The following is a 22,353-nucleotide window of genomic DNA, read 5'->3' as shown; positions in this document are numbered from 1 at the left end:
AATTTCTAACCGACAGTCGACACGAAGTATGAAAAAAAGAAACGGTAAATTTGGAACTCACTTTTGGTACCAGTAACGCGTAATTGAAATCGTGAATAATAAAACCAAAATTCATTTCACGAATGCGTTGGCACGAGGTTGAGTCTTTACTTCGTAAAAAAAAAAGTTAGGCAAATGGTCGAAGGTGCTAAGTTTGGTATTCCCGAAAACAGTTTCGGTATACTTTGAATCTATTAGAATGGATAATAAACAACACGGTGCTAAAAACAAGATACCAGCTGACCGTTTTATGCTTCAGGAAATATTCGTCGCGTATAATCGAAGCGCAAAAGATTCCAGAAAAGCAACTGACCTTTATTTCGTTGACTCGAGGGAACATATTGTTTTGATACACGCTGACAAATATGGTAAGAATTGATTTTTACAATTAAAAATGACGCTCTTGAAGCGCTAAATTATTTTTCGGCAGACGACTTTTTACGATATGTTTGAATACGAACAACGAAAACATTGCATAGACGCTGCTCGCGTATGTCGTCTATATCCACAATAACTCGAGAGTATCGACTCCTACACACTTGATTCCACTTTCCTTTTCAGCAAACGAATTCCCTGCGAGAATGAGTCGGTACGTTTCACCGTCGCGATTGGACGCGGCCCTTTTTCATTCGAGCACGTCTAAAATCGGGGCCCTCGTCCATCAATCATTCCTTAATTGGGATGTTTGATGCTTTGAGTATTCACGCAGTGCGTCGGTTGGTCGTCGATTCGCGTGTAGCGTGTTAGACGATTCGTGTCGAATCGTGAAAACACAATTTTACCGTCAAGGTATACACGTAAATGATGAATTAATTGAGCCAGAAGAGCGGACGTCTTTGGAGGCAGAAAGACCGACAGACGGATGCGAAATTAAGTGGGTAATTTTTTATGTCAACTTACGCAACTCCACCGAACTCATTCCTAATCTACGTTCGTAAGGTTCGAGTTTTATCTCATTCGGTTGCCGGTTACGTTTTGAAACTTTTACGATCGCATCTTGATTACGATGCAGAATTAACTGCTCTTCGGATATATAATATACGAGATTTGCCGAATATCGAGATTAGAATATCGATGTCTCATGTTACGCCTGCGTATCGACGCATCGTATTGTAGAAAGTTTTTACTGCAGAGTGCGGCGAAACCGTTATAAAACCGTTAAGACGGTCAGCGAATGGAATATGAAGGCACGTGTTACCCTGAGTAATAAATCATCGGTGTGATCACATCGTTACGAAAGGCATTGGATAGAAAAAAATGTTAAGAAATTGGTGCACCTTTCGACATTTAAAGGTTTCGTATTGATCAAGGTTTAATTCGGTTGTATTAATTGTTTTATCGTTTTCGCTGCATAAATTCTTGTTTGTCTCGTGTCAAAAATCGCACGTGGTGAATCTATTTTCGCCGATTCATCCTTATTTTGAATTTTTTCTTCGCTCGGTTTAGCCAAGTGCGAAACGTGAGCAGCAGGCTTTCGTTGTGACTGCAGGGTCGAGAAAAACGCGGACTCCTAATTCGTATTCCACCTCTGGTTATAACGAACATCGCAGTTTACCATCTAATTTGAATATTCGAAGGCAGTTGATGTATCCTTAATTTTGTGACTAAACTCAACTGGTTATGTAAAAATACAAGCACGTCAACAGCCGGCGTCCTAATGAGCTCCCAATTGGCGAGACGCGTATACGAGATTGAATTTTAACCCCAGTCTCATCCCTCGATTAATTTTCAACCTGGTTGTAAAAAAATATTGCCGACTAATCAGCATCAGCAATACGATAATTGAAAAAGAATAAAATCGAGAAAATTTGTAAAGCCAACTTTTGGATTAAGTAATATGAACATACAATGTTTCGTGAGGTTCAAATTCTCTAAAAAACAGAATCACGGATAATTGAAGTAATCGCGTCTGAAACCCACTTGTGATCGATCGGTATCTCGACAAATGGAAGGCGACACTGATTTTTGGGTCCCGAAACTGTTCTTGGTAAGCTGGCGTGTTCGCAATTTGAAAGTGATGCATCGCTGCCGCCCGCAAGCGTAACTATTGCTTATTTTTCCCTCTTAAAATTCGGGAATGCAGCGGCAATCATTCCTGCAGAGGTGAAACACTGCCTCGAGTCACGGGTTGGCCGAAAAGCGAGCGCTTAATCATAGCCTTCGTACTGCAAATGCCAGCTGCAGTATCCCGATGCCAGCTCGATTCGTTTATTCCTTGCGTTTCGTTTATTTTCCGCGTCCCAGCTCGCGGGCGAAAGATCACCAGCTCTGAATCCGCTGGGCCACCGTGATGCATCACGGGTCCATCCACCTTCGCGATGCAGACTCCTAGTTAAACATGACCGAAAATAACCGATTTAATCGAAAATCGATTATTTTTCAAACTCGATTGATCGACCGGCTCGCTTATTTTTCCTAACAATCGGTTCTTGTTTTTTACTCCCATGACCGACGCAATACGATATCAATTTGTGTGATTAAAGTATCGATTATTATCATAGTTTATACTTGCTAATTGTAAGTACCTATTTGATATAATAAGTGAAAAATAAATTCATACTTTTACCTCACATTGAAAAATATTTTCAAAGAAACTATAAACGATCAAAAAACTTTTTCGCTATTAAAACTGCACACTGAAATTTACGAAATTTTAGTTTCTAATGCTCCGTTTCAATAAAATACGATTTAATTTGATTGATTTAATTAATTAAATGTTTTCGGACTTGATTAATCGATGCATCGCTACCACAGGATCGAGATCCAGGATCTTTGCAGGGAGACAAGGAGAGGTACACCTTATTAAGCCCAACCCGTCCCGGTATTTAATTAGACCTTGTCTTCGGCAAAAAGCTGGAGTTACAGGAAGCGATGGGTTTCGAATTGGTGCGCGAGCAGCGAAGCGTGCATCAAGACCCGTTACGCGCAGAAGCCACGTTATATCCAACACATTCAGGCATTGGCGTCGCTTTTGTTGTTGCCGTTGCCTTTGCGCCGCCATTATGATACATCATTGCATCATCCGCTATTTACTCGCTCAATTATCCCAGTCATTGCACCCGGCCGCTTCCAAATTTTACGTTTCTTTTCTTTTTTCGCGCTGTTTTTTAAACGACAGCTAACGATAAACGCTCGTCGGTGGGTTACGAAAAGCAGAGCTGAAATTTTACGATGGCAAAAAATTTATTTGCAAGATCGTCGTAGGTTTTTTATTCAGAATTAGTCAACGTTATTAAAGTGAAATATAAATCTCTAACGTGGAAAAAGTCGTTTCAATCTAACGGAATTCAGGTTTCCTGATGATTATTTTAATTCGCTCGTTACCGACAATTTACAAGCGACTCTTCAAGACGAAACTTTCTACGTTATGAATCAAGAAAAATTTTGTGCTATTTTTGTACAAACGTTCTCTAAAATGCACGATGTTTTCGAATTTCTCAATGATTTCTAGTAGAACTCTGCCTCTCGAAATATAATATACTTCATTCGATGATCTCATTTTGCCAAATTTGTAACGATTGTTTAGTAAATCTATCAAGTAACTCGATTACAACATAGGTGGACTGTACGTGAACTGGTTATAATCGTTTACGAAGACTTTCATTTTTGAAAGCTTGCGTTAAAAATAGAGAATCGAGCGAACAGCTTAGTAAATTTCTCCTTTCGGGGATAGGCTGCTTCTGGATTCTGTGAACCAATCTCGCGTAACTGTAGGTTGTTGGAGATATATACCTTCCTCAATTTCGTTCTTTCAATTATGCTTTTTTTCTCTCTCTTATTTTACATCCTACTCTTATTTTGAAGACCTGATCCTGGAGGCAGTGCTCTCACCATGGGAACTTTACTTTCTAGAAGAGCACCGAGTCAGGTTTTAGTTCGAGGCAAAATTGCCATGAGCTAAATGATCTCACAGACGTACAACTAGCCCAAACGGTTCCTTGACACCGGATTCGTTATTATATGCTGTACGTGTCGCTTTCACGGTGCACCATATGAACCTACGTTGAATTCTGAGGTCTTGCCAAGAGCCGCGTAATTACTCGCGCTTTCCTTCCAACTGCATCAGATCTTCGGAACAATCTGTAAATCGTACGTCCCGGGTTACGGTAAAACGTTTTTTATCACCTATAATAATTCAAAGAAATACCATTCAACGCGATTAACTTCCGGAAGAGGATCATTACCAACGTAATAATTACCGCTAATTTTTATAAGCTTTTAAATCGCCATTTCTAATAAGGAAATGCACGCGGTGAAATAAATCCACCGAAACTCCCCGCAATTAGGGATCCCCCAGGCGTTACATCAATTATTATAACAACTTGGTTTTTTCAGACGCCTACAAATCGATCAATCATGTGACGGGGTCGGTTCAACTGGAAACAAAGTGAAAGAAATTCTATCGAAATTAATGGCGCAGTGCCGATCTCTCTGATCGTTCAATTCTCTCAGGGTACGAATAACGCGACTCCGCGATACATGTAACCTACAATAACATGCAACGAGGAAGACTTAAACTTATGGTACTACATGTACTCGCACAAACGCGTCGGAGTGTTGGAGGTGAAAGTTTTCTGTGCAGAGTCTAACTGTTTCCTCGTACATACATACAGGATAGCGCAAAGGTTTTGATGAATCACAAGGAAAATAGCGGAGATTAACTTCTAACCACCATTAATCACCGTCTCTTATATATTAATTGATTTCTCCGCCAACCAGCTCGCCGATTTCATCTGCAACGTTGCTTTTTAATCAACCGCCGATGATGGGGTGTACCGAAAACATACGGTTAATTGTAAGACCCTTGTCTGATTTATGTAGACCGGAGGAAAAAATAAATACTATAACGTCACGTTGTTTCGAACAATGTTCTCCGCCCAATTAAGGATGTCGACTAACGGGACGACGAGGCCTCCACTTGATGAAAAATTAACCCCCCGGTGGAATGCTAGCAGAATTTTCGGTGCTGATTTCGACGAGAGTTAAGATTTTACGATTCCAGTTTGCGAGGCGTCATTTGGCATGTGATTTTTACAGATTTTTATTAAGATTTTATAATTACACCATAATGTCATTTTTTTTTTAAGCAAACTTTCATCGCCGCTGCAACTAATTAAATTCGGCAAGATATAATAACGGTTTGAAATTTTTCACACGTTACGAGATGCCCTCGCAGCTCGAGATATAATATTCAAGCATTCCTATTTCGCGAGGCCAGAACTGAATTACCTGCACTCGTCAATCCGGTTCTCGATTTCCCAAAATACAGATACGTGCTCCTGATTTTTTACAACACTTTCTCGGCACATTTCTTCCCGCGACTAGAGGATAATTAATATTTATCCAGCAAAAAATTCCGGCTTTTGCAGTTTTCTTGTGTAACCAATGACCGCACTCGATTCAAATAGAAACGACCGCCTTTCATTTCGCAGGAATGTCAGAGCTACGACGATTAATTTTAAAAGTAGAATAATATCGGCTACGCGTTCTACGCAATGCCAGCCGATGGGCAACGCCGTGGTAAAAAGTCGCACGTAATCTTCCGAGGATCCGACCATGGACCAACAATGAGACTCGGTGAAATTGCCCAACGTTTCAGAAATATTTAAAAGAAAAAAATAAAATTCCCGCAAGTCTCGGTGGCTGATTCCGACTTGAAGATCATGACGTCGCAGGTTGTAACGGGACACAAGCGATTACCCAACTGGCCGAACTGGCTCAGGAGGACGAAGCGGGTCCCACTGGAACCTTTTTGTCAGTGAACGAGTTAAATTGCCCAGCGTTTTTCTCCAAATATACTCGCGAGCAATCTCAGCGAGTCCGCGATGCGTGATGCGAATCGTTCGATGCCGTCGATGGATTCCTCGAGGAGACAGGATCGGGACTCGGTGATCTTTGGATCCTTCCTTTCTCCGGCAACCCGATACCGGGCCACCCGAGTCTTTGTCGGCGGACAAATCGGGCCGCTGATGCCGAAGAATTTGCGGAATCGAGACCCGCGAGCGTGGCCCTGCAAAACCGTGCGCGAAAATAATGGGTTCGAAAAATCACCGAGAGCTTGCGGATCGATGAACTTTGACCAAGGAATCGGGTTGCTTGGGAGCTGGCGAACAGCGCGATCGGTATTTTGATACGGATCGACAATAGCGCGGATCTTTGATTTGTCGGTACTGAGAGCGAGCGATTTTTCACGGCCTTTTTTAGCACCCAATGCTCGTCGTTGTTATTTCAGCGTCAGTCCAACCTCCTCAAAATCCGAACGACTGAAATCTGGAATTTACGGCGTTTTACTGATCTGGCAGAAAAACCACCACGACGATGTACAAAGATTCCTGAAACGAGCAATTTCGAGCTATCCAGACTCTCGGCGAGACCTAAGGCCCCGAAAAAACATCTTGCAATCCTGCGTAGCTCTGCGGGTGTGGAATTCTTCGCTCGAACAGATAAATTAGGCAACATTAGGGCCCACTCTGGTATTACGGGAGGAAGGGGGGATGGACCGCGATGTCGGTGGGCCGAGATTTATCGCTTCAAATTGGTCAGAAAATACGTCGTAACTCTTTGCGAATTTATGGACGTCTCTGGCGTGTTGACGCCGCGATACCGTGCAGCATCCAACTCTGCAGCCGGCATCGCATCCGCGCGCAAGCTATTTTACAACGATTATCCGACCGTGCGGATGGTTTGGTGTAGGTGTCGTTACACGTGTGCGACACTTCCCGTATCTAAATATTCATTATGCGATACGTACAACATCTTCAAGATTCGTCATTTCACCGGCGTCCGTAAATCAGCTGAGACTGGACACTTGTTAAATAATTGCAGAAGCATAACCAAGGGAATTGCGTTCGCGAAATATGCTCGCCGGTAATGCAGCTCCCTTCGAAATATTTCACATACTTTCACCCTCCCTGCAAGCCGACGCAAGCTTTTCTGCGAAAGCTTCGAAGCTCGAAAATTCTCTCAGGATTTTTTTAAGACAAGTCGTTGCCAACGATGTCAATAAGCCTTCGAAAGAAACTTCGCAACCGTATAATTCTATCGCTGTTGCCTAGCTATTCAGAAGTAGAATGGAGAGGAGCCTCAGGATCTACCTCCGGTCGTTTTGTAATATTTTTGAGCGGTATTAAAAAGGCAGAGATCGTAGACTGGACGAGATTTACTGGTATCTACGGGGCGGTGTGCATCTAGATTCTCCAGCGTTGGTATCACAAGCGAACGATCTGGTGCACATTGTTCGAAGCCTAGAATAAAGTCCGCGGTACAAGTACATCGCATTGTTCCGGAACCCCTGAAGCTAGAAGGCAAGAAATCGCCGCACGCCAATTTTTCGACGAGTTTCCATCGCTTGTTTATAACGCAAGGTGTCATAATTCGGGCCGTAAACCCTGGAAGTGTACGTAACGGAGGAAGTTTGACCACATGGAAGACGGTCGAACAAGATTTCTTTGGATTGTGTCACGTTTCGCCACCGAGTAAACTCTTCTTGATTTAAAATTCATCGCGGCAAAACACTTGTACATAGTCATGTGGTTCTTTGCTGCGGTTTACAATTTCTTCAGCATTAAGACCGGCGTATTACTGTAACGATGCAACGATTTCCCACGAACTCCGTGAGTTCGTGTGAAGTTAATTGTTTCTGCCAACCTCGGAGGCCACCATCTTGATATTGCTAGACGGTATATACGTATACCATTGCTGTATAGTTACGAGACACCAGCTGCAAGTGACTGTCACACGATAAGAAACGAGAGGGTGTAATCTGATTGAATCCGGAGAAGTGGTTATAATTTTCAAAGTGGAAAATGACGCTGAGAATTGTCGAATATTGTAGAATGTCTCTTGCAAGGAGTCAGCGGCGCTGGTTTCTCACCAAACTTTCAAGGCTTTCGTGTCACGTTATCCTACTTTTCTGAATCTCCATCATCCAGTGTTTCGCCAATCGATTCTGTTCGTATAATTCGCAACAAACGTTCTAACAATGAGTTAATACCAGGCTTGAAGACACGGGGGAAAGGATGTCGCCGGATGTGGGCTGGAATGACAACCCGAGAAGGATGTGACAGCGTGTCGTCAAAAGCGATGGTGTGTCGAAGCGAGTGACCGAGTATGAAATTTTCTATCATTAGGGTTTTGTTACTTTTAAGCTCGTCCTCAAAGCGCTTATTACGCGAACGATGGATCCACGCAATTTGTAAGTACATACATAGGTAAACGCAGACAATCGCAGACTCGTGATGACCGTCGAGTGACGCGGCTATCAGAGTCTCGGAATCCGCGAAGAAGACGTGTTCTTTCTGTCTCCTTTTTACTCGAGAACGAAGTAAAAAAGGCACTTGGAAAAAGAAACCACACTTTTCCTCATCAGAGACGGACATGCAAAGTATAAGCTGTTATAACTTGGGCATAAAAACATAGCCGGTAGCGGATTTTGGACAGACGTTATATCCTGCATTGAAGAATCTTAATTGCCGCGAGTATTCAGGATAGGTGCAAGGATGCTCAAGGTCACTTAAACATGCACTTAAACTACTCTTCGCAGGCTGACCTTATCCATCAATCTTTTTGGCCATTACAGAGCTCGTGTATTTATAGACACAGGAGTGATGCTAAAGTTACCGAGAGTGCAGAATGTAGTATAGGTAACCTGCTGCATGCAACGATCATTAACTAACCATAGGTGCACCTGTCCAGCTACTCGCTTTAACCACCGGCAAAGTGATCAGGATTTCTTGCCGGTATTAAGTCGACCTTGGATCCGTATCTTCTTGAAATAACCGGAGAGATCTCTCGATCGTTGAACTGCGACCGAACGCTTTTGGCCTGCGAGGCGAAATCGTTGATTGCACAGGACACGGCTGAAGCGCACGCCTCTTCCGACTTGTTGCAAATCTTGAGCAACGTCCTGGTTCGATCGGCGTGATGAATTGCCCATTACAGAGTGGGGCACAGGTCATTGAGAAACTTTACTTGAATAATAATATCATTGGAAGTCATTGTCCGAGTCACGAAGACGTTCGGCTCGGTTGTTTGCTCCGCCTGCAACGATGAGCCAATATCAATTAATTTCTGGGTCAATAATAGGTTGGGGGATTAATTGTCGTGGAATTTGAATCGCTAATGACAACGTCAACCGTGCATTTACCTTGCCCGGCAAATTGTAGGGATTATACATCATACATTCGCCGTGGGACTGACGGATATTTCATGCAAACGAGACGACGCAACGTCACGCAGAAATATTCCCGACTGATTGTGAATACGTTAGAAGCTCGACTTGATTCCTCGTCAGTGAGACCGGCGCAAAAAGACCGTCGGTCGAAGAATCCTCGTTTTTGCTTCTCCGGAGGATGGTAATCATCCGCGAGCAGGAACGCGTAACCACGGGTAAATCGTTACCATCTTCTCTGGATTCGTTCGACTAGGCAGGTATACAGACCTCGAGATTATGCGCGGTCTCAGTTGCCACAGTACCAAAACACAACGCATACCGGAGTCGCATACGTCTTGAAGAACACCGGAGAACGCGAGAAACTCTTACACCTGCGAAAATAATGACAGCGTTAAACTTGACACGGTACACTCGTTACATGGGTAGGTAATTCTGCTCATTCCGACACACTTTCGTGCCTCGAGAACTTGAATTTATTTTTTCGTTTTTGACACTTGTCAAGCTATCGCGGTACACGGTCGGCCAAGGCTTGTTTTATCTTTCAAACTTCATGGAATACCCTTTCTTCTCGCAATAAGGTACATACATCCATCAACCATCGGACAGCCATTGAATTGTACGTGGCTTGTTGGACAAGCAGTTGCGTTCTATTGGGGAAAAAAAGATTCGGTACGCCCTCGGCACGAGCTTTTTCTACTTGTAAAGTGCAAGATTCGTCGAAACGTTTGATTCCAACGTCATGGTGGAAATGCAAGGAGCAATCTTTGCGCGTTCACAGCTATAAGGCAAGTGTGCGCGACTGAATGGCATTCGTTAAATCACCATACGCGCTTGCAAGGTCTTCCTATGATCTGGACCGGCTAATAAATCACCGTAGGACTCTGCTCGGTGAGGGGGGAGCGTAATGGACGTAACGGATTATCTTCGCTCCCTCATCCTTCTTCATCTCCACCGCCTCCAAGCATTGTTCCCTATCGCAATAAACCACTCCAGCGATACCTGATCGAGGAAAGGAAACGCTTCGAACCTTTTTCACATTTTTAACCTGTCATTCCGGACAGTCGGACGAGCTTGAAGCGACCGTTGCTGCGGGTTGATACTGATTGAATCGTGAGTCCAGAAGGCTTTACGACACGATTGAACTCGCTGCTTCATTGCCTCTGTCTGCTCGTCAAGAAACTTACAATCTCCACGAAAAATCCTCTGTCTTCAGACGTCAGGTGTAACGGTTGTTTTTATCCTATTCCACAGTCTAAATCGTCATTCTACGCTCTGTACTGCACAAAGAAATTTCATGCTTATCATTAAATGCCACGTTCGGATCAAACCGAAGAGAAAGAAGAGGCACTAAAATTTTTTTACTGCTTATCACGGTCTAGTTAGAGTGGCTTCTTACCTTCGAAATCATCGATGACAGTTGCTTAACTAGCTGTTCTCCAAAATCTCTGCAATTCTCATTACTTTCAATGATGAGCCTGTGGTTTTTGTGGATCCCTGTGAACGGTGAACTTTTCGAACATCATTCTCATTCGAAGCTGGCGCCATGCTTGATGCAATGGAACGACTTGTGGCTGGCATTTAACCGGTACCACTACCTGCAGGATAACCTGTTACTTATTGCACGCCGCTTCTTTGCTGACCTTTTACTTTTCTATCTTACCAACCATAAGTGAGTTACCAGCATGGCGGATTATCTGTAGAGGGTTAAGACAACATGAACTCTACACAGTGTTTGAACTTATTGTATTTAGAGTTGAAAATAAACTGTGTCAAAAAATGATGAAATTTTGAGGTGACAATTTCAAAACGCCTAAATTTTACAATCAATAGATCAATTTACGAGTGCTGTGATTTTAGATAAAAATAAAGACGCTCCGTGAATAATGATCAGTTATCGCACAGAGATTGAGTTGCGATAGATTTATTTCTTATCTCGGTCATCTTTAAATATTATCTTAGCTTTGCTTGCGTAATTACTACGCGTGTAAACAGCGTGGTACACTAAAATCACGTTTTATAGGGATACGCAAATTTTGATGGATGAAAATAATTCACGAGACTGGTTGTCACGTCTAAATTTTTAGAAAAGAATAAAACACATTTGTTTACGTACCTCAGTGAGTCTCGTGGCACTTTGCGCCTTGATTTTTACTCTTAACGAATAAGAATGTGAGAATGTTTTTGATCAAGATTTTGAGAACTTATCCTCGAAGTGTATGTCTTGTGAATAAAACTTCTCATACCTTTCTTCACAAAAATTCCATAGCTGGCATAGGAATGAATCTCTCATAACTGGCTAACTCATCATCTCCACGAAAAATCAATGTTCCCCATGATAGGTATCCATAGTTGAAATCCAATATTGTTATCCAGCCTAAGCTGAAGTTGGCGGTTCAGGATTTGTTCTTGCTTGTAACGATTAACGCGAGTCGTGTAAGCCGTAAAATAATCTACAGGAGAGTTTTTGATTCTCGAAGTCCGAAAATGCCAAGATTCCAGTAATACTTTGTGTCTCGTAGACGCTTGGTACGACGATTGCCACAGTGCGTGAACCTCGGCTGATCATTCGACCGATTATCAGTTTGATTGCAATTTAGACACTCAAGATTTTGTAATTGATTGAGTCAAAGCATCGATCACGAGAAATTCTTATCACTGGTAAAACCGTGGGATACATGTTAAGCTCAGCTCTTACACCGCGGCGTTTAGGTGGTCATAACAAGATTGACTTGCAGATACAGAGACGTCAAATAATCTCCAGCAATTAACGAAGTTAACATTGATTTGAGTATCTGAACAAATACCTTAATCCTTTCCGGCCGAAAAACCCGAGGAAATGGAGCAGGGGCTTTTTGTAAACAACTACGTAATGCACTTTAGAGAGAGATAAACAGGCTGCTGGATCCATATGTTTGATTTTTGGAAAATATTAGGAACCGCGAAAAATAACTGCTGGAGGCAGTCAATTTTTTGAGTTATTGAGAAAAAAAAGTTGTATGCTAACATTCCTAATTCGGTCTATCATATACTGACATTTTGCGCAGTGATGATACTGTCAGCTTTATATGGGAAGTCGGAATAACTAATTTCATTCCAATTCACATTCGTCTAAAATCACGTGTTTTGTAGTAATTAAAATTGATGGCACTCGCTGCTATATAAGACAGAAAATGAATAGAAAAATATTCAGTAACATGTTTCGATTGTTGACACTTCTCTTCGCACTCTCAGCCGTTGCCTATGGCGGTAAGTAATTAGCAGCACCTAATGTGGATAAAAATTTTCCCAATACAATCGTATCATTAAAACTTTAGACAACGTCACACATCATTTGCCTGCTGGAAGTTCCTGTAGTACTTTATACTCATAACCGAACACTGCTGACCTACTTGTACTTACATACTTTTGACCATCTGAAATTCGCGGATTCTCCTCGAATACCTAATCAAACAGCGAAATTTCAAATTCCCAGAAGGGAATTCGGCATCTTATGCATATAATACGAACATATGATCGTATACATGGAATTTACCGAACATAAAACTGATCTTGAAGACCAGATCGATAAGAAATTGTTGATTTTTAGAGAAAAATGAATCTCTTGGGTACGATTCCGGTCGCATCGCCGGTGGTTCCACCGCCAGCATCAAGAATTTCCCGTACCAGCTGAGCATGCGTTGGAAAAACAACCACTACTGCGGTGCTTCCCTGATCTCTTCGAAATGGGCCGTCTCCGCGGCTCACTGCACCTCTAACCGCAGAACGTCAGAATTGACCCTCCTGGCTGGAACATCAAACCGTCTGTTTGGTGGACAACTCCGCAATGTTTTCCTGGCGATCAACCACCCCAGATACAAAGCGAAAAGCATAGACAACGACATCAGTCTTCTAAAAGTCAGCCGTGCTTTCACCCTGAGTAGCACCGTGCAAGCTATAGCTCTTCCATACCAGGAACAGAGAGTCTCTGCGAATGCTTACGCCGTGGTCTCGGGATGGGGTACCACAAGAGAAGGTACCGAAAGCGCACCCGTCATCCTGCAACAGGTCTCGGTGCCGCTTGTTGCTTCGGACACTTGCAACAGTCTTTACTTTGGAAGGATCACCAGCGGCATGCTCTGCGCCGGCTACCTTTCCGGAGGCTACGACGCCTGTCAGGGGGATTCTGGAGGTCCTCTTGTTAGCAATGGAATACTCATCGGCATCGTCTCTTGGGGCAACGGTTGCGCCCGTCGCGATTTTCCTGGAGTCTATACTCGCACTGCCGCCTATCGAGACTGGATCAGAGCCAACACGGGCATTTGATGTTACGATCCCTGTCTTTGTTGAGTTCGGATTATTTTACGTATACTAATTATATGCGGTTAATACGTGTAGAGCACAAATTTCATTTTCTTAAACCCGTCCTCTATCCTGAAATTCAGTTATATCTTATGCTGATAGTTTGTCCGGTAGGTAAGTATATCATTAGTATGGTGCCCCAATGGAATTTCGACCGTAGTAGAACTCGAACAGTTTTTTATCGTTCTTAATGGACGTGGATAATATGGGTGAAGAAGTGTCGAAAAAAACACCGCACTGCGAGGTAAAGCATAATTAAGTACCCTTTAGGTGCTAGTTGAAAAATATATGTTCGAATATTTTCGGGGAAAAATTGATCATTGTGTAATTATTTGCTGGCATGAATAAGAATCGTTTGAGAAATAGATCAGAGCAGAAATTGTGTCCTTTTTAGGTTCTTTTAGGTGCTTACTGATCACCTCTTTGTATGAGACTCATTCGTACACTAATTTTCCATTTTTATTTTTCTTGGCGTTTGCCGCAAACTTGTTATTGCTAACCCGAAAAAATTAAGATACTATGGATTTCTTGAACGCCTTGTCTGGCCAACTTGGGACTGGTCGCAATTACGTAACGAATGCTAAATTTGTTTCGAGTATTTTTAAAAATTACTCTACATTCTAAAAACAATCAATCAAGTTAAGCCTCGGTTATTTTTTTTTTATGCAATTTTGGAGGGCAAAAAACTTCTCTTCTTAAAAATGATATCGCGGAGTCTTTTTCCACTCCATCCATTCCCCGTTCCTAGAATATATACAATGCGTTCAGCAAAACGATGGTGTTAATTTTCAAAATCTATACCGTAAATCGTGTATATATACGGTTATATATATATACACCTATATTTGTAACCCGAAAAATTGAAACGTGGAAGAATTGACGTCGAGTTTGCAAAACTTGTGAATGAGAGATAAAAAAACGAATAGATCATTCGTTATGATCAATCTTATCATCACGCGATACAATCAATTTTAATTTGATACATATCCGATTACGATTATGCCAATGTTCGATAACACCCAAAATAGAAGACCCTTTGTGGTATATAAGGTAGAGCGATTTGGCAAAGAATATTCAGCAACATGTTCCGATACTTGGCACTTCTCTTGGCACTCTCAGCTGTCGCCTACGGCGGTAAGTTATAACAGTTCCAAAAATTTCGATCAATAGTTTTGCTGTTAAATTGAGTTAAAATATCCGGGCTTTTCATAGACCGCGAATATTTTCTCATCCTCGGTTCGTGTCTAAATACTCCGCACATACTTTGCAATACTCTAGTCAAATCGCAATTCAAAGTTGCTCCGGAACCTGTAAAAGAAATTTTAATGTCTGCTGCGACGCAAACAGCTCGCAATCAGAGTGTAAAATATTAGCATGCTTATAGTATAATAAGCTACTAAATGAATCCGTGCTACGAAGAGGATGAAGATTTTGTATTCTAATCACAAGTAACGGATTTTCAGAACACGCTCAGTACGACGAGTTCGGTCGTATCGTTGGTGGATCTTCCGCCAGCATCAGCAACTTCCCGTACCAACTGAGTCTGCGATGGAACAACGCCCACTTCTGTGGTGCTGCCCTGATCTCCTCGACATGGGCCGTCTCAGCGGCTCACTGCACCATCGGTCGTAGTGCATCAGGCATGTCCCTCCAGGCTGGAAGCGCAAACCGCCTTTCGGGTGGTCAAGTCCGAGCCGTTTCCCTGGTGATCAACCACCCCAGTTACAACGCGAGGACCATTGACAACGACATCAGTCTTCTCAGAGTGAGCGTTGCTTTCACCCTGAGCAGCACCGTCCGGGCTGTGGCTCTTCCCTCCCAGGGACAAGCCGTCTCCAGTGGAGTCTATGCCGTTGTTTCTGGATGGGGTACCATGACTGAGGGCGCCAGCAGCCTGCCTACTGTCCTGCAACAGGTCTCGGTGCCGGTTGTTGCCCAAACCACCTGCAACCTTCTCTACTGGGGTGGCATCACCAGCAACATGCTCTGCGCCGGCTACCTTGCCGGAGGTCGTGACGCATGCCAGGGAGATTCCGGAGGTCCTCTTGTCAGCGGTGGCAGCCTCATCGGTGTCGTGTCCTGGGGTAATGGTTGCGCTCGTTCCAACAGCCCTGGAGTCTATGCTCGCACCGCTGTCTACCGCGACTGGATCAGAACCAACACCGGTGTCTAATCGTAATAATTTGGAAAACGCGATTTTGGGTCTTGGTGGAACTGGTACTGCGAAGCTTTGGTGCTCTAGAATTCGATTACTAAAAATTGAACAGATTGACCAAACAATAAAAACCTGCAACAGCTCCTGCCAACTTCGCGATGAGAACTTCACAGCTACAACAACGTCAAATACGGTACCTATTCAAGTCTTGACTCCATACTAGGAGGATCATACACTAGACTTCGATATACAGATAGTTGTACAGTTGTCAATAAACATCTACGCGATATACAATACGATGAGGATTCTTTTTACATTCCCTTGTAGCGATCCTTCAATGATAAAGTAGGGCCCGTTCACACTCTCGATATGGTTAATCACATTTCTTCATTGGTAAGAGTCAGATGTTGAGATGATTATATGTATAATAAAGTAGCGCAAATTGCCATCAGGATCAACATTGATAGAGCGTAAAAAAGATAATCATAATTCTGTGAAGTACGAGGATTAAAGCATGCATCAATAGTAGTTGCAAGTCGTAGAAATATCTGCGTACTAGATGCCAATTCAAATCCAACAATAAATGGAATTGCTATAAAGTTAGGTATGGTCAAAAAAATATAACAATTAGTTCAAGAATCCTTGGCATGATAATCACTGTGATAAGGCAAAAAGAGATATGATGTACGTGAAACTAACGATTTTTCAGACACAATGGTATGGTAATATGCAGTAAGCAAAAATGATTGTGAAAACAATTGACGATACACCATAAAAATTGTTACATTTTCTTAGATTTTTAAAAATTTTCTCCGTGTTCATGAAATTGGCGTTTCGGGAACAGCTAATTCAATCATAACTCAGAAATGGGTGTTCAACAAGATTTTATTCTAACGGAGCTGTAATTTTAGACTAATCTTTTCTTATTAAAAAAATTGAAGCAGATCTAAAACAGCATCTTCAACCTTGATCGGAACTTTGTGGACACAGTTATTTTGATGACACTTATTCTTACCCGAATTCTTCGTCTCCTGTTTTGATACCGTGTTCTATATTACGTTGATACTGCTTATACGAAAATGGATAAGGATTTCCGAGATTTGTTGCTAGTAAAATCCTAGTAAACTAACGTTTGGAATCGAGAATCACTTCATCGCACCAAACAATTTTACATATTTTTTCAACCGAGTGCAATCAGCTTGTATAGTAATTATTCACGAACAATGCTTATTTTTTGCATCCTATGCAATACGACATTACCTCAACTTGGCTTACCATCAGATATTTTTTTAACTGTAAAACACTTTCTTAATTCGTAAACTTTCCGTGTGACTCTTATAGACTTCATCTAGTGATTGGATGAATATCAACCCCTTACAGACAAGTCTTTACCGCTTCATCGACGGGTGCTTTGAGAATACGATAATTGATCTGCTGAGGATCTATGTTGGCATATTGAAACAGTGGCATTTTGTCAGAGATAACGTAGAGCTGTCTGGTATCTTGGGCGATCTTGATATCGTTCGGGAACACTAGAGCGTCGTGGTCTTCGGCAACAAGACCTATGTATAAAAAAAAGAACCATGCTCAAACCACGAACAGCTTTTTCCGAACTAAGCAAAAAAGCAATTTTCACTTACGGAAGCTGGACTGATCCAGCGACTTCTTCGTGTTCCAACATGCGATCCCGTCTCTGTTCACAGCTGCGAAGAAAGCCACTCCGCTTTTCCAATCCATCACAGATGCCGTACACTGACTGAGCTCACCCTTGTAACCGAGTCTCTTGAAGTGGTAATAATTCCCGTTCGAAGTTGCCAGTACTTCGTCTTTCAAAACAGTCGTTGACACCTCGAACTCGGTGATTGAGGCCAAGGCGTGGAAATACAAGCTTTTGGAGCCGTCACTCCGTAACGGGCTCAGAGCAAGGCCGAAGATCCCATCGGTCCACTGGAAGTTGATTCCACTGACGTTGAAGTCACCTGTAAACAACGACATTGTAGCAGCAGCACTTGCGAAGGTCTAGTCAACGATCTCCGACGCTTTCTCGAAAAACTTCCAAATCACCGTGCAGAGGGTCAAACGCAAAAAAGTTGTGGTCGACTCTCCACGACTTGTTCTTTTCCCAGCTGTAGACAACCAGACCGTTGGCACCGAGGTCAGAGACGTAAGCGAAGGCCTGATCGCAGGCATCAGCCTCCACGTCGACGACCAGATTGGCAAAGAAGGACTCGAACCTCTGGTCAGCGTCGGTGAGACGGTAACGTCGAATGACCTGATGAATGACAAATATGAGTTTATCGACTAGTTCGATGGATGCGGACCGAGAACTGATTGTTCTATGGGAAAATAAGACAGAAATCTACGAACTTGGTCAGTCTTCAGATCGATCACGATCAGCTGAACCGGAGCAACCAAGGCACCTTCGCCCAGAATGTCGTCGGAACCTGCGTCAATACCCCATAAGCGATCGCAGGAATCCACCGCCAGCCGGAAGATGTTGACTATGGACTCTTTTCCGGTTTGGTGAATGTCGTTCGTCTCCCAATCTGGGTAGGGAGTTAGGGCTGGTGATTTGTTACCTGGAACATAAATTTCCGATAAGTTATAACCCAGGTTGATATGTAAACGTCAAAGTTGTAATGTTACCGTCAGGTAATGACTGAATAAACTCGTGACCTCTTACCGGTTGTGTTCGACAGTGAGATGTAATTTAAATTCGAGGGAACTCCCTTCTTCCATCTCGGTACTGTGACGAATAACTTGTCCTTCCAGATTTCAATGCCTACCGGAAGGTTGTTGATCTGAACAAAGTCACCAGAGGCGATCGCTGCCTCCCGAGCATTGGAAGTTGGGAATTGAAAGTCGAGCTGCTTCCAAGTGTAGAGTTCTTCGAAAGGGCCAAGAGAGGCAGCTGCCACCCCCAGCAGGAGTGTCAAACACTTTACAGATGTGTGCACTGAAATATACCAGTAAAGATATTGCATGAATAAATGTCCACATTTCCGAACAACTATTCAGTTATGAATGTTCTTTGCTCTGTTGCTAAATTTAGGTCAACGCGGTAATAATGATGTTTCAGGTGAAACCATCGGACGTGAAGCTGCATAGGAAGCTCATTATTTCAGTGGCAATTCACGGGATGTAAATGAATTATGCCAGTCATATGTTGACATGCCATACTGTCCGCAGTTATTCCCAGCGTGCATAATTACCGAGCGATTCCAAATGCTCCGAATTAAGTCATGGTTGACGGAAAGGAAAGCAAGGTCCGATTTTACCACGGGCCACACTGTGGCTTACAGACACATCAAGCGTAGTGGTCCGAGAAATGAGTCATTGTAATTATCAAACTACTAATTGGAACTAACAATCGATATGCCTAATGGTTTTAACAATATAGCCACGCTTAATCAGTTCAGATTAATTTCTATTTCCGTGGCAGTGCAGTGATTGTGAAATTGTTCAATTACGTGTAGAAATCATGTCATTTTCAAGGACAATGATCTAACCAGGAAAATCACAGGTATCATGGTTCGGTGATGGTTAACGTGTTCGATGTCAAAAAACACGCTCCGTAGTAACATTCTAGCAGCTGACGTGATTCGCAAAGTAGTCGGAAATTACAAAATTTTGTATTCCTCGAGGCTTTCTCGTAAATGACGACCTTGGGAAGAACAGACGGTATTAAAATGGGATACGTTGCAACAACTCGCGCAGCATACACATTGTCCATTATACCCATCAAAACTAACCTCGCGAAATTACTACTGCAAGAAAAACAACCCGTAGCAAATTTGTGACGTAATTATTCGATAAGCAATAAACGTAAATAATTGAACAGCGCAACTTCAAGATCCAATCATACTTTTAATCGCGTTAATCAAAGAAAAACGATGACAGTGCAATCGCGATCTGAGCGGGATTGACAAATTTCTTTTTATCAGGATAAACATTGCGACCGAGTGCGTGATGTGTGCGATGATGTGTCAAGAACGCAATACGTGACTCCATGGTAAGAATGTCCAGCAACAACTTTAATCGAATAAATATCGAAAATATTGCTTCACGGTGTGTCATTCGTAACTAACCTGATACTTTATTCATTCTGTAACGCGTCATTTGGAAAACGAAATATTGAAGCAGATTTGAATGTCAAGTAGGATTGACATTGAATCACGGAGTCGGGAGATAATCGGTTTTCAGTGTTTGGCGAAAAAGATACAATGTCTTCGATAACCGGTTCTCTACGCGCAATTCTCTGCATCGTGCACGAGATCTCAATAACAACATTCATGCCGTGAAAAATAATGAATTCGTGACAGGGTCTAAGGCTTGGTTTAAATCAATAGCCGTCCCGTTTACAGTTACCTTTCATCGAATGGCTCAGCTAGTCTCAACTAGTAAATTCCAACCACAACATCAGCCTAAGCCGGCGAGTCAAGCTAACACAACTTTCAAACATACACATAAAGACAGGTTTCACCGACGTTCTCCAGCAGAAGATCGTTGTACCTTAGCTTAATTGTGCGCGTAGTCCTCAAGTGGTTAATCGGTGAAACAGGTTCGTGGATATTCGTACGTTTCGCGATCGAACCACATTTGGACAACAGAGACGACGCTTGAATTTGGTGAAAACTCTTCGAGCTCTTTGGACCGTTGCATAACTTACCGCAAGTTCGAAAGCAGAATAACGAATTCCGGAGAAAACCGGGACTACGATCAGTTTAAAAAAGGAAATCGACTACTGCAGACATCATATAATTTGCAATTACCAATTTATATGCATCACATGCAACCATAATCCCAGTTATTGCCGTGCATCGCATACTTTGTTTTGACTACCCAAAAGCCAAACTTCACGGGAAACTTTCTGAATATATTCGAGAAATTTACACAATGTGTATGAGGAAAACATGTTCTTGAGGTATATTGCACGTTATACGAGTACCTCAAATATACTCAGTGAATGTGCATGACGTATCCTACAAGGTTGCAGCTACATTCAACGGAAATATGTTTTAATATAGTTCTTAGGTAGGCGTTTTGACATTAGTAGGTTGATTCCGATGGTTCAAAATGCGTAAAACGTAATGAGAAGTCATTCAACGTTATTGCTGGATTTGCAACGAATGAATCAATAATTGTTTTATATCAAATCATGAGTATAATTGACTCGCATAGTCTCAGCTACATTGACAAACCGTTTCAACCCGCATGCTACGTTACAGCAATCGCTGTAAAGGTAAGACCACAAGGTTCAGTTTTAAAATTACAATTAACAAACCAGGCATTCGTTTGATATTTGGCGTTTCAATTTGCATTTCAAAATCAATATAGAATTCACGGTCACGATAATCGTTATCCAAAGGTTACTTCAAACGCTTTAAGCCCCGTGTTTTATTACAATTTATGCGTGGTCACGGGTTCTTTCAACCACTTGGGAACGAAGCATCGATAAATGCTCTGCAACTTTTCCCATAAAATGAATCGAACGATGTATGTACTCCAAGCTTATTCCCGACATTCATTGTTCTAGTAAAAGAATCTGAGGTTTTTTTCAACAGCTACACACCGAGCTGCGACTCGAACTGGACCGTTTTTTACACCGGCACAAAAACACAAACCCACATGATCGTCACACGAGTATGTAATGATATTGCAGTACTCACTGATCGAGCCGTTGAACACAGCTTTCTGGTGAACGGTACGATGTCGAGTGAGTTTACGGTGCGCTGAAACCACTCTTAAATATACCGTTGAGCACAAAGCAACTCCCGGCACACCATCGGGCAGGTCGCACCGGACATGGCGACCAGTATTTCGATGAAAATAAACGTACTCAACTTGTCTCACATATATGCTGGACGCAAAAAATCTATATACCGTGTTCTGCTTTGGTGAAACTGGTTCTAACATGAATCTCGAATTCGTGTTACTGTGTCGATAAAATTTCACGAAAAAAAAAAAAAAAAATGATCGATGGGATTTTGTTTGACAGAAAACCGAGATAGTCAATCCAAATTCACCCATACTTATACTTGTTACAAACTTTCGTCGCGTAGACTCGCGAAGATGTCGTCTTGAATGAGGTTAAACACGTTTCAAGTATCATTTACTTTATTCAGGACGCTGTTAATTCAGGAATTTTCCATAGCAGGTATATATATCCTACATTGTATCGAGCCGATGGTATAGCAAGGAACCTTCACTATCGTTGAAACACCTACATCGATTAGATTATTTCCATTTTCTTCTTGCAAACATTCAGTTAAACCTATCGACAGTTCTTATCATCTGCTGTACTGCATCATATTTCTGTATTCAATGGTACCATTTTTTACCAAGGATCTGAAAATCGTCGTACAACATAATTCAGATACGTTTATAATGTTCATAGATTTTTTTTCGTCCGTGTACGTTTAACTTAAAAAAAGTGAACAAGAAATCGGTGGCGGTATGTATAAGTTTTGAATATATTTACAAGTTTTTCCAAGCATAAGATTTTGGATTTCATATTTTCGTCCAAACAACACCGTGAAAAAAATATTTAATCTCTTTATTGACTCCGTTTTCAACCCAGGCTTTCATAAGGATGTAAGCGTATAAGCTCTGGGCGTGAGATGCACTATGCGTACAAATTTTTCTTCTG

The 22,353-nt window shown here is 42.2% G+C and overlaps 3 protein-coding genes across 3 annotated transcripts; 2 read left to right on the top strand and 1 right to left on the bottom strand.

Annotated features, from left to right (window-relative positions):
- The first annotated feature begins 12,405 nt into the window (after positions 1-12,405).
- On the top strand, positions 12,406-13,513 carry LOC124187894 (trypsin-1-like). The gene is made up of 2 exons (XM_046580078.1): positions 12,406-12,457; positions 12,798-13,513. The coding sequence occupies exons 1-2, from the start codon at positions 12,406-12,408 to the stop codon at positions 13,511-13,513; spliced, it is 768 nt and encodes a 255-aa protein (XP_046436034.1).
- A 1,082-nt stretch (positions 13,514-14,595) lies between these two features.
- LOC124174347 (trypsin-1-like) lies at positions 14,596-16,000 on the top strand. Its single transcript, XM_046553396.1, has 2 exons — positions 14,596-14,683; positions 15,013-16,000. The coding sequence occupies exons 1-2, from the start codon at positions 14,632-14,634 to the stop codon at positions 15,720-15,722; spliced, it is 762 nt and encodes a 253-aa protein (XP_046409352.1). The 5' UTR covers positions 14,596-14,631; the 3' UTR covers positions 15,723-16,000.
- Positions 16,001-16,743: 743 nt separating this feature from the next.
- On the bottom strand, positions 16,744-21,635 carry LOC124174346 (protein yellow-like). The gene is made up of 6 exons (XM_046553395.1): positions 21,374-21,635; positions 18,388-18,660; positions 18,072-18,283; positions 17,769-17,976; positions 17,345-17,683; positions 16,744-17,266 (listed from the first exon to the last, which is right to left on the bottom strand). The coding sequence occupies exons 1-6, from the start codon at positions 21,618-21,620 to the stop codon at positions 17,079-17,081; spliced, it is 1,467 nt and encodes a 488-aa protein (XP_046409351.1). The 5' UTR covers positions 21,621-21,635; the 3' UTR covers positions 16,744-17,078.
- Positions 21,636-22,353: the final 718 nt, after the last annotated feature.

Source organism: Neodiprion fabricii, chromosome 1 (genome assembly GCF_021155785.1).
Source record: "Neodiprion fabricii isolate iyNeoFabr1 chromosome 1, iyNeoFabr1.1, whole genome shotgun sequence".
NCBI classification, from domain to species: domain Eukaryota; kingdom Metazoa; phylum Arthropoda; class Insecta; order Hymenoptera; family Diprionidae; genus Neodiprion; species Neodiprion fabricii.
The sequence above is the reverse complement of the archived record's forward strand: the minus strand, read 5'-3'. Positions and strand labels throughout refer to the sequence as shown.

Coding starts and splice junctions, on each gene's coding strand:
- LOC124187894 (XM_046580078.1), top strand. CDS start 12,406: ATGTTTCGATTGTTGACACTTCTCTTCGCACTCTCAGCCGTTGCCTAT. Junction 12,458..12,797: donor CTCAGCCGTTGCCTATGGCG/GTAAGTAATTAG, acceptor GTTGATTTTTAG/AGAAAAATGAATCTCTTGGG.
- LOC124174347 (XM_046553396.1), top strand. CDS start 14,632: ATGTTCCGATACTTGGCACTTCTCTTGGCACTCTCAGCTGTCGCCTAC. Junction 14,684..15,012: donor CTCAGCTGTCGCCTACGGCG/GTAAGTTATAAC, acceptor ACGGATTTTCAG/AACACGCTCAGTACGACGAG.
- LOC124174346 (XM_046553395.1), bottom strand. CDS start 21,620: ATGTTAGAACCAGTTTCACCAAAGCAGAACACGGTATATAGATTTTTT. Junction 18,284..18,387: donor CTCACTGTCGAACACAACCG/GTAAGAGGTCAC, acceptor TTTATGTTCCAG/GTAACAAATCACCAGCCCTA. Junction 17,684..17,768: donor TGCGTTTGACCCTCTGCACG/GTGATTTGGAAG, acceptor CGTTGTTTACAG/GTGACTTCAACGTCAGTGGA.